General features: G+C 34.3%; 1 protein-coding gene across 1 annotated transcript in view; it reads right to left on the bottom strand.

The window, feature by feature from the left end:
- Window positions 1-12830, bottom strand: part of MYO3A (myosin IIIA) — a 266360-nt gene that overhangs the window by 246948 nt on the left and 6582 nt on the right. The window contains exon 3 of the mRNA XM_050804485.1: window positions 1370-1554. Coding sequence (XP_050660442.1) covers window positions 1370-1537 — 168 coding nt within the window. The 5' untranslated portion in view covers window positions 1538-1554. The remainder of the gene's footprint in view (window positions 1-1369; window positions 1555-12830) is intronic.

The raw sequence follows: 12830 nt of genomic DNA, 5'->3' as shown, positions 1-12830 counted from the left end.
TAAGCCATTTGTTCTCCATTAAGAAGGAAGGGAAAGAGATACACCATGGACCAGACAATGGTATTGGACTGAATTTCTTTCTCTTGCTGCCATACACCTGAATTCCTAATGCAAAGGCTAGAGGAAAGAGAGGTATAGTCACTTTGGTAGAACTTAATTTGTACCTCTGTTCCTTCAGTTTAAATGCTTAGAAGTTTCCAAGAGAATGTGAAACATTCAGCAACAGTTAAGCCTGGGCATACTGAGTCTGATTTTTTTTTCCTCCAGTGTATTTAATTTATTACTTTAAAATACACCTCCCCTACCTTTCTCCTCTGCTCAAAATAATATGGAGGAGTGTAGTTATAATGGGTTTAGCAGAAATAAACTATCAAAAAAAAAAAAAAGGAACAGCAACCCTAAGACGAACAAGACCTTTTGCAGCATCTCACAAGTAGTAGATGAGCTGTAACAAGGACCTAGGACTCTGATGCCCTCTCTATACACATTTCATCATTTTCATCATGCTATGCTCCCATCATGTGTGCAAAAGTCTCTTAATTGGAGAAGTTGCTTTCAATAGATGTTTGAGGAGCATCTGATGACTAAGCTCATTCTGGCTCTCCCATGTGCTATGGGAGAGAAAGGTGTCTACCAGCAACCTGAAGATATTCTGAAACTGCCAGCTCTCATTACCAGAAAATAGAATCTCAGTAGTCTCATGGTCTTAAAACAGAAAAAAGGTTTGGCAGTTTTGCCTATTACAACTGCTACTTAAAAAAAAAAGCAAATGGGGGCCCCTATTGTGGCCTCCTGTAAGCAGAGACCAGCAGAGTTGAACATGAAATTTAATTCTTCACAATAAGGAACTTTGCCCTGATTATAAATCTACACCACGTTTGCTTTGGAAACATTTAAGTAAACCTGAAACTTAATTTTCCTTCTCTGAAATAAATTTAATTTTAAAAAGTCTTCTTTAGTTTGGCCTAAGAGAAATATTTCCTGAAGCCTAAATAAACACAGGACAAAAAGAAGATATGGTTAAGATGCCATTTTAGGATTACTTGTAGACCCCTGAGTTTGTATCTTTACAATTTTTCATGTCTAAAATAACATTGAGTCAACTTCAATAACATTGTCGATTGACAGCTGCATTTTTTGTGTGCTTATGCAATTATTCATCAAGTACTTATTGTGCCTTATTACATATATTAAGCACAGAAACTTGGAAAAGCAAATAAGCAGACTTTTCCTTCACCTTTATCTTCAAATTGTAACCTGTTTTAGACTGCTATTGTGATGAATAAATCAAGATAAAATACTTACAGTCTTTTTAAGTGTTTCATACAGATAAAAGTAAAGCTAATTAGAAGGAAAAAATATGACTTACGTGAACTGGATCAAGAATTTTGACTGCTGCTTTTTGGCCATTTTTCTTATTCAATACTTTAAAAACTTTCCCATAAGTTCCTTTGCCAATTGTCTCAGTGATTTCCCACGTATCAGAAGGATCAGGAAAGTTATCAAAGATGATTGTTTTTCCAATTAATGGAAACATCTCAAAGGTTTAAATACCTGGAGATAAGAAGTACAGTTTCATCTACATTTGATTGAGGATATCAAATGGCGCACACAAACCCATGGGAAATTAGCAAATATTTTCACTGATATGATAGAAAATATTCAACAGTAACCAAACATATTTCAGAGTCATAGGAAATTTGAATTTCAATTCTCATTTGCAAACATTAATATGAATTTAATAATGCTTTGTAAACAGGGCTTTATTTCTATGTCCAATCTAGTCTCTTATTAATTGCTGTTAATTCTTTCTAAATTAAAATAAGAGACATTTATGTAATTTTGATTTTCTTCTTTATACTCCGGTATCACAACAAATCAAATAATTTTTGAATGAACCTTAGAGAAGATAAAATTCAACTTCCTCATTTAAGCAGATCTTGCACTTTATAAGTGATCATGTTTTATGTCACTTCTCTATGCAAAACTCAATAATGGGTCCTCTACATGGCTTTTAGGATGAAATTTCCTTAACATAACCTACCAAATTCTTTAAAATATGGCCTCTGCTTAATGTTCCAGCCTCTTCTCTCATACACTATGATTCAGCTACTCTGGATACCTCAAGGTATTTCTTTCTTGAAGACCTTAATATACACTATTCCTGACCCCATCTGCCTGTGGCTTCTTTGCTAAATTGCAAAACCTACTTATTTTTCAGATCTCAGCTTAGGTACCACTTCATACGAGTGTGACTGCTCTCCACCCCATCTGGGTTGCATGCCCCACCTCAGTACTCCAGCAGCACTCTGCACTGCTGTTATCTGACATCATTACTGTATGCCCAGCAACTGCAAGGGCTGAAATGATAGACCGATTAATTAAAGAATATGGCCAATGAGGTCATTTATTGATATCATTATCAATATTATCAATAATATCAGTATCCAATATCATCACTGGTACCATTATTGTGATTGTAAATTAGATAGCATTTATGTATCTGATATCATCACTGTGTGTCCAACAGCTGGCACACTGCTGAAATAATTAATTGATTTGTCAGTTAATTAAAAGAATAGGTCAATGAGATCAAGTGACTTTATAAAGGACATTTTACATTTTCTTGACTTCCAAGTGATGCTCTTTTCTATATTCTCCCTATATTATATTACACCATTTCTATAAAACTGCAAAAAAGGGTGAGAATAATAAAAGAAAGGAAAGTGCTCTTAGCACTTCTGGTAGCCATCACATTATTTCAATTATCTATACAAACTACACTCTTTTCAATATATATCAATATTCCATATTAGCCCATGAAATTCACTTGTCTGGCCACACTCACAACTTTCAGCTTTATTCACATCACCAATCCACCGATCCTCAACTTCCTTTAAGCCCATCAACCCTCTTAATTTTTCACTCCCTACTCATTTTTCCTTCCCCAGGATAGACTCTAAAGCCTTGTATTATTGTGACATCTTTACAAAGGCTCTAAACACTCTTGTTTCTCCCTTTTTCCATCATATTCTCCTGGAGGGTGAAAACAAGTCTGGTTAAATACTACATCTTCTTCACATCTGTGCTCATAACTGAGAAAACAATACAACCATGTTGACTAGTTTCACCTAAAATTGAGGATAACAAACTGACAATTACACTGTCAACTCTGCCCAGCAGCCCTACAGCACTTCTATTGTTTGTATATTCCCTGTTCTCTGGAGTTACTATTTCACAGTGATATCTTTCCTCAAATTTGTTTCTCCACAAATTTTTCCCTCTTTGCTGTTTACTCTTTCCTACCAAACTTTACAAATGATGCCTGTACTTCATAATTAATTGAAAAAATGGAAGGAATACTAAATCCTTAATATTCTGACCTCAAAAGCTACAAACCAATGTGCATCAAATGTAGTAAGTTCATTGCTATCCAGGGTAATTGCTATTTGTCCTCAAATAGTCTTTTCCTTTGGTTCCTTCTTGTCCCGTAGATCTCAGTTCAAATGTCAATTTCTTAGGCCCTCCTTGACGAACCATTATAAAGTTAGCCTTCTCCACTTATGCTGTTATTCTTTCATTAGAATGTAAGCTACATGAGGTATGGGCTCTGTTACTTTGTGACTGTATCCACAATTCCCAAAACAATGCCTAGCATATGACAGGCAATCAATAAATGTTGACTAAATGGGCAAATGTTTATTTGTTCATTGTTAATTCTGACAGCGGAGACCTAATCTATCTTGTTCACTTCCAAATCTAATAATCAATTTGGCCTAACTCTGTTCCTGGAACATACAGTAAATGTTAAATATATAGCTGTTGAATAAATGAATAAATAGGGTTCTTCAAAAACTACATTTTTTTAAGTTAGGAAGAGAAATAAGGTTTAGGGAGAACTGAAAATATGAAAATCCAAAACACAATAAGAGCACATTCTGATTCATTATACTTAAGGGCACATTATCTAGTAAATGGTTATGAATGCATGCTAAAAATTGTATTACTATATAAAAACACACTTCTGAATAGTTCTTAGAACACTTAATCTTTATGAAATTCATGCCTTTGATCCAAAATGCAAAGAGGTAATCAGTAATAATCATCCTCTTTAACAATTTCATAATCAGTGACAAAATCACTACTTCTTACATCTACTTGAGTCATGCAAATAAGCATTTATGCCATCTCTATAACATAAACGTTAGACCAAAAGACCAAATTAAACCTTGTTAAAGGTCTGAAATAGGAGTTGTCAAGCAAGAGAAACATTCATTACATGGAATACTGCCTTTCAAGCAGGAATGTTATTGAACACAGTCTTCATTTCTGATATATTAACTCTTAGGAGTTAACTGTTGATTTTTCAATACACAGATGTAAGAATTAAATGAAAAAATGAATGAACAACAAATATATGCAAAGTACTTTTATGAGTTTTGGAAATACAAAGATAGAAAACTCATGGATAGATTAATAAACATATAACTATAACATTATGAAAAGTGATAAATAATAATATGAATAAAGTACTATAATAGCCCAGGTGAAAAGCAATTAATTCTGAAGTGATCAGGAAAAGAATCAGAGAAAATTCTGAAGTGGTCAGGAAAAGATTTGAGCTGGACACTAAAAATAAGCAGGAATTTGTTTAAAATGCAATTTTTTCTTTAACAATTCTCAATCAAATATTTAAAGCAGTGTATCAATACAGTATAAAACATTATAAAGCAATAATCACAAAATGACAAAAACGAGGCATTTTGGAAACAGAATATACCTAGCCATGTTCCATATAAAGCAAATGAACAAAACTCCCAACACATAGGTAAAATGAAGCCATTTAAAATGACTGCTTCAAAATAATGAGGCTAGAATTAGGCTAGAATCAAGTCTCCTGACTGCTAAACTATACTTTTACCATACAAAGTTGTTTATTCTTTAAGAATGAAACAGAATGTCACAGCTAGTAAACAACTAATTACTTAATAACTACAGTAAATTGCACTTGACATAAAAATGTTTGTATATTTTCCCTAATCCTTTAGCATGCACAAAATTAAAAGTAATTCTCGAGCCTATAAAATTAAAACATATAATTAAGTTCTTAGTTATATGATCATGTAAGCCAAACAATTATTTTCAACATATATATTTAACATATTTTGATACGTGCATTTACCATAATTCTGAAAAGGGACTCGCAAAGCTACATTTTTAAAATGAATACTCATCTTTTTGAATAGATTTATTATATATTGAGCTTCTGGGTTTTTTTAAGATAGAAAAATTGGTCATAATACAATGAAAAATGTATCTTACTTCAGGATCTTCAGATTCATCTCAGCAATTATTCTGCTTGTTTTTGTAAACATGCACTTAATTCTTCTTTAATAAAATAACCAAATTGGCTTCATTCTCATTCTAAAACACAGCAGGGCTGATCTCCCACTGGGTTATCTGTGTTCCCTCTGCCTAGAATGCTCTTTCTCCAGATATTGACATGGTTCACGCCGCCACTTCCTTCAAGTCTTACATCAGCCTTCACGTCCCCAGTAAGTCCCACCCTGATCACCTTAATTAAAATTCCAATCTGACTTCCTACATCCCATCCTGCCTCCCAACTCCTTGTCTCACTTACCCTGTTGCATTTTGATAACACTTATCACCTCCTAACACTCTCTATAATTTCCTATAATTATGTTTTATTTGTTTTCTCCACTACCAGAATGTAAGCCCCTTGAGGCCTGAAATGTTTATCCTGTTTTTTCACTGATGTACTTCAAAGACTTTAAATACATGCCTGACACATAGTAGACAGTCCATAAATATTTGGTGAATATTAAGTAGAAATGAATAGAAAAGAATACATAGAAAATTTTCAAATGATTTCAACAATCACTTTTATCAAATATTTTTTAAAGAAATAATACCATCTTTGCCAGGTACGGCAGCTCACGCCTGCAATCTCAGCACTTTGGGAGGCCAAGGTGGATCACCTGAGGTCAGGAGTTTGAGACCCGCCTGACCAACATGGAGAAACCCCATCTCTACTAAACATACCAAATTAGCCGGGCATGGTGGTATATACCTGTAATCCCAGCTACTCGGGAGGCTGAGGCAGGAGAATCGCTTGAAACTGGGAGGTGGAGGTTGCAGTGAGCCAAGATCGTGGCATTGCACTCCAGCCTGGGCAACAAGAGCAAAACTCAGTCTCAAAAAAAAAAAAGAAGAAAAAAAGAAATAATACCATTTTATGCAATTTTGTTTTCAGAGAATAGAGATAGAGGGAACATGTGAAAGTATCTATAATAAGACAGACTGTACAAAATCAGACAAATTTATTAAACACAACCAAATGGAAATTCTGGATATAAAAAATAAAATAACTGAATTGAAAAATCTTACTAAAGGAGTTCAAGAGCAGACTCGAATAAACAGAAGAAAATATCAGTGAACGTGAAGACAAATTACTTGTAATTATCATCTGAAGGGCAGAGAGAAAAAAGAATGAAGGAAAATAAACAGAGCCTAAGGGACATACAGAATGCCACCAACAAGACCAATATATACATTATGAGAGTTCAAGAAGGAGAAGAGAAAGAGAAAGGGGAAGTGAGCTTATTTGAAGAAATAATGGCCAAAAACTTCACAAATTTAAGGAAAGTCATGCATCTGGAAATCCAAGAGGCTCCCTGAATTGGAAGGCAAATCCAAAGAAACCTAAGCCCAGACATTATAATCAAGCTGTGAAAAGACAAAGACAAAAAAAAAAAGGAAACTTAAAAGCAGCAAGAGAAAAGCAATTTATTACATACAAGGGACTCTCAAGATTATCAGTGAATTTCTCAGCAGAACTCTTGCAAGCTAGAAGGCAGCTTAAAGTGCTGAAAGATAAAAAACCTGTCAACTGAGAATTCTATATCTGGAAAACTATCCTTCAAAAAAGAGAACAAAATTAATTTTTGTTCCCAGATAAACAAAAATGGATGGAGTTCATTACCACTCCATCTGCCCTACAAGAGATGCCAAATGGAGCCCTTCAGGTTGAAATGAATGGATGCTAGACAATATCTTGAAGTCTTATGAAAATGTAAAGTTCTCCAGTAAAAGTAATTACATGGAAAATTATAAAACCCAGTAGTACTGTAATTGTAGTTAATGCCACTTTTTTATCTTTAATTTCAAACACAAATGCATAAAAATAGTTATAAATCTATGTTAATCTATTTTATATATCTACAATTTGTAAAATGTAATTTGTGACATTAATAACAAAGTGTGGGGGCAGAGCTGTAAAGCAGTAGAATTTTTATAAGTAATTGAGTTAAGTTGGTTATCAGTTTAAAATAAGTTGCTATAATTTCAGTATATACCCATGGTAGCCACAAAGAAAATAAGAAAAGAATCAAAACATGTCATTACAAAATATACACTAAATACAAGGGAGATAATACTAGAGGAAATGAGTAACAAAAATGTTATAACATCAAAAAACAACCAAAAAATGATAATGGTAAGTTCTTCTCTATTGGTGTCTTAAATGTAAATAGATTAAATTCTCCAATCAAAAAAGAGACTGGCAGAATGAATTTTAGAAAGAAACACACCTGATGCAACTATATGCTACCTATAAAAGACTTCAAGTCATAAACTCTTACAAGAGACAAAGAAAATGGGATAATGATAAAATGGTCAATTTGCCAAGTATACATAACAATTATACACATACATGTACCAAAATTTAGAGCTCTAAAATATATGAACAAACATTGACAGAACTAAAGGGGAAAAGAGACAGCTCTACAATAATAGTAGAAGATTTCAATATCCACAATAATGGACAGAACAATGAGACAGAAAATCAGAAATAAAGGACACGATCAACACTATAGACCAACTGGATTTAACAGACATATACAAAACGCTGCACCCAACAATGACAGAATGCACATTTTTCTCAAGTGCACAGGAACATTCTTCATTATAGACTATGTGTTTGTGCATTACAAGCCTTAATGATTTTAAAGGGACTGAAAACATGCTAAACATCCTTTCTGATCAAAATGCAATGAAACTAGAAGACTGGAAAATACACAAATACGTAGAAATTAAGCAGTACACTATTAAACAACCAATAAGTTATAGAAGAAATTACAAGAGAAAACCAAAAATATCTTGAATCAAATGAAAATAAAAATACAACATAGCAAAACTTACAGAATCCAGTGAAAGTACTGCTGAGATAAATTTGTTGCTCTAAAAGCTTAAATTTAAAAAAGGAAGAAAAATATGAAATCAATGATGTAACTTTACGCTTTAAGGAACAAGAATAAGAGTAGCAAATTGAACCTAAAGGTGGTAAAACAAAAACAAACAAACAAAAAAAAAACACTAGAAAATAATGAAGATGCAGCAGAGATATATAAAATAGAGAACAAAAATGTAGAGAAAATCAACAAAACCATGAGTTGATTCTTCAAAAGGATCAACAAAATTGACAAACCTTTAAGCAGATTTACTAGAAGAGAGGACATAAATAACTAAAACAAGAAATCAAAGAGGGAAAATTATTACCAATTTCAGAGAAACAAAAATGATTAGAAGAGAGTACTGTTAACATTTGTATGCTAACAAATTGGATAAACTAGATGAAACAGACAAATTCCTAGAAACACACAACTCACCAAGACTGAATCATGATGAGGTAGAAAATCTGAATAGAGGTATCACTTATAAAAGAGATTGAATAGTAATCAAAAACTTCTCTACCACAACAACAAAATCTCAGGACCAGATCACTTCACTGGTGAATTCTACCAAACATTTAAAGAATAATTAACAACAACCCTTCTCAAACTCTTCCAAAAATATTAAAAAGAGGGAACACTTCCTAACTCATTCTATGAGGCCAGCATTATCCTGACACCAAAACCAGACAGTGGCGCTACAAGAGAAGAAAACTGGAGATGAATATATCTGTGAAGATTGATGCAAAAATTCTCAAAATACAGGCAAACTAACTTCAACAGCATGTTAAAAGGATCATACACCATGACCAATGGAGAATTATTCTGGACTACAAAAATTATTCAACATATGAAAATCAACCAGTGTAATATGCCATATTAACAGAAGAAAGGGGAAAAAACACATGATCATTTAAGTTGATGCAGCAAAAGCATTTGACAAAATTCACCCTTTCAAAATAAAAACACTCAACAAACTAAGAACAGAAAAAGACTACCTTGACATAATAACCATTTGTAAAAAGCCCATAGCTAACATTATATTCAATGGTGCAAGACTAAAAGCTTCTTCCCTAAGATCAGGAACAAAACAAAAGTGCCCACTTTTACCATTTCTATTCAACATATTACTGGAAATCCCAGTCAGAGCAATCAGGCAAGAAACATGAATAAAAGCATTCAGACTGGAAAGAAAGAATTAAAATTATCTCTGTTCACAGACTATTTGATCTTATATGTACCAAATCCTAAAGAATCACACACACACACACACACACACACACACACACACACACACACGTTAGAACTAATTAATGAATTCAGCGAAGCTGCAGGATACAAAATCAACATGCAAAAATCTGTTGTTTTTCTGTATACTAACAATGAACAACCAGAAGAAATTAGGAAAATAATTTCATCTACAATAGAATCAAAAAGAATAAAATACTTAGGAATAAACTTAACCAAGGAGATGAAAGACTTGTGTATTGAAAACTACAAACATTGCTGAAAGAAATTAAAGAACACACAAATAAATGGAAAGATACCTGTGTTCATGGATTGGAAGATTTTATATTGGTTAAATGTCAATATTTCCCAAAGTGATCTATAAATTCAATGCAATTGTTATCAAAATCTCAATGGTTTTTTTTGCAGAAATAGAAATAAAAACATCCTAAAACTCACGTGGAATCTCAAAGGATCTCCAGTAATCTTGTAAAGAAGAACAAAGTTGGAGGTTTTATACTTCCTGATTTCAAAACTTACTACGATGCTACAGTAATCAAATCGTTGTGGTACTGGTACATATAGACAAATAGAGTGAAATAGAGAGCCCAGAAATATAGTCAAATGATTTCCAACAATAGGGAAAAAACAGTCTTGTTAACAAGTGGTGGTGGGAAAACTGGATATCCACATGCAAAAGAACATTACTGTTAGATCACATACAAAAATTAACTCAAAATAGATCAAAGACTCAAACATAAGAGCTAAAATAATAAAACACTTAGAAGAAAACATATGGGAAAAGCTTCATGAAAATGAATTTGGCAATGATTTCTTGGCTATGACACCAAAAGCACAAGTAGAAGAGAAAAAATACATAAATTGGACTTGGTAAGAACCACAACTTTTGGATATCAAGGGATGTACAAAACATCAACAACAGAGTGAAAAGACAATCTTCACAATGAGAAAAAACATTTGCAAATCATATATTTGATAAAGGGTTAACATACAGAATATATAAATAACTCCCACCACTCAAAAAAAAAACCTACCCAATTAAAAAATGAGCAAAGGATTTGATTAGAAGTTTCTCCAAATAATATATACAAATGGTCAATGAGCATATGAAATGATGTACAACATCCTAATAATTAGGAAAACGCAAATCAAAAAGTCACAATGAGATACCACTTCATGCTCATTATAAGTTATTATTTAGAAAAAAGAAACCCAGAAAGAGATTTCAGTGTTGTTAATGTTGTAGAGAAATTGGAACTCTTGTGCATTGCTAGCAGGAATATATTGCAGCTGCTGTGGAAAATAGTATGGCAATTCTTCACAAAAATAAATATAGACTTACCATAGGATAAAAATTTCATCTCTTGAATATAAGCCAAAGAACTCAATCAAAGGCTTAAAGAGATATTTGTACACCCATGTTAATGTTAGTATTATTCACAATAGCCAAAGACAGAAACAACCTACATGTCCACTGACAGATGGATAACAAAATGCTGTATACACCTACAAATGAAATATTATTTGGCTGGACGCGGTGGCTCACGCCTGTAATCCCAGCACTTTGGGAGGCCAAGGCAGGCGGATCACTTGAGGTCAGGAGTTCAAGACCAACCTGGCCAACATGGTGAAACCCCATCTCTAATAAAAATATAAAAATCAGCCAGGTGTGATGGCACATGCCTGTAGTCCCAGGTACTCGGGAGGTGAGGCAGAGGCACCACTTGAACCCAGGAGGCAGAGGTGGCAGTGAGCTGAGATCGTGCCACTGCATTACAGCCTGTACGACAGAGAGAGACTCTGTCTAAAAAAAATAAAAAAGAAAGAAAGAAAAAAGAAAAGAAATATTATTCAGCCTTAAAAAGGAAGGAAACTTGACACATAATACAACATGGATGAGATGGATGAGCCTAGAAGACCTTATGTTGAGCAACGTAAGCCAGTCGCAAAGGGAAATATATGATTCCACTCATATGAGGTGTCTAGAATAGTCAAATTCAAAGACAAAAAGTAGAATTGTGGTTGCTAGCAGCTGAGGGAAGAGAGAACAGGAACTATTGTTGAATGCAGAGTTTCAGTTTGGGAAAATAAAAAATTTCTGGAGATGGATGGTGTTAATGGTTGGGCAACAATGTGACTGTACTTAATGCCACGGAACTGCACATTTAAAAATAGTTTGAAAGGAAAATTTTATGTAATGTATCTTTTACCACAGCAATATAATTACTGAGAATGTAATGCAGGGGGTCAAAATCATAGAAAAAATGTGAAAACCAGGTTAAAAGATATGGAGAGGAGAATGGGATGGTCAGGCTGCTCTCACATCCATGCATAATCATCCTTCTCCTGAATCTTGGGGAGTGACATCTCAAAACCATATTTCCTACACTCCTTGTCCAACTGGCTTCCTGCCCTGAGAAATTCTGCCAGTGAGTCCCAAGTAGCGAGAAGGGAGAAATCAAAATATTTTTCCTCTGCCTTCTTTGCTTTCTATGGTGATGTCTCCATCAGTTGCTATGGCTCTCTATGGTCGCTGTTCCTGTAGGACAGAAACCGCCGGGGTTCTAGATAGCCTCGGAGTCTGGGTTCTGCTAAGACTACCTCCTGCAGCCTGGGAAGTGACAACAGTTTTTTGCCACTGTTAACTTTTTTTTTTTTTTGAGACGGAGTCTTGCTCTGTCACCCAAGCTGGAATGCAGTGGCCGGATCTCAGCTCACTGCAAGCTCCACCTCCTGGGTTCATGCCATTCTCCTGCCTCAGCCTCCTGAGTAGCTGGGACTACAGGTGCCCGCCACCTCACCTGGCTAGTTTTTTTGTATTTTTTAGTAGAGACGGGGTTTCACCGTGTTAGCCAGGATGGTCTCGATCTCCTGACCTCGTGATCCGCCCGTCTCGGCCTCCCAAAGTGCTGGGATTACAGGCTTGAGCCACCGCGCCCAGCCTTCCACTGTTAACTTTTAAATTGCCTCACTATCCCCTATTTGGCTTTCAGATGTGACAAACATTTGTCACTAATTCTCCATATTAAATTCCTTCTGTTGAACTATATGGCATTAACTCTGTTTTCTTGACTGATTCAGCCTAATACAAATCTAATCAGAATTTGAGGAGAAAATAAGAGAATGGAGAAAAGGCAACCAATAATGACTGAGAGGGTTCCAAAATCGATGAAAGTTATGAACACTCCAATTCAGGAAAATTCGAATAAGATAAATAAAAAGAAATTCACACTTATATACACCACAATGAAACTATACAGCAACAAAGACAATAAGAAGCTCTTAAAGTCAACCGGAAAAGAGTTATTACATACAGAGGAAAATAATTGGAAT

The sequence above is a fragment of the Macaca thibetana genome, chromosome 9 (assembly GCF_024542745.1).
Source record: "Macaca thibetana thibetana isolate TM-01 chromosome 9, ASM2454274v1, whole genome shotgun sequence".
Lineage (NCBI taxonomy): Eukaryota > Metazoa > Chordata > Mammalia > Primates > Cercopithecidae > Macaca > Macaca thibetana.
Note: the sequence above shows the minus strand (reverse complement) of the source record. Positions and strands in the feature narration are given on the sequence as shown.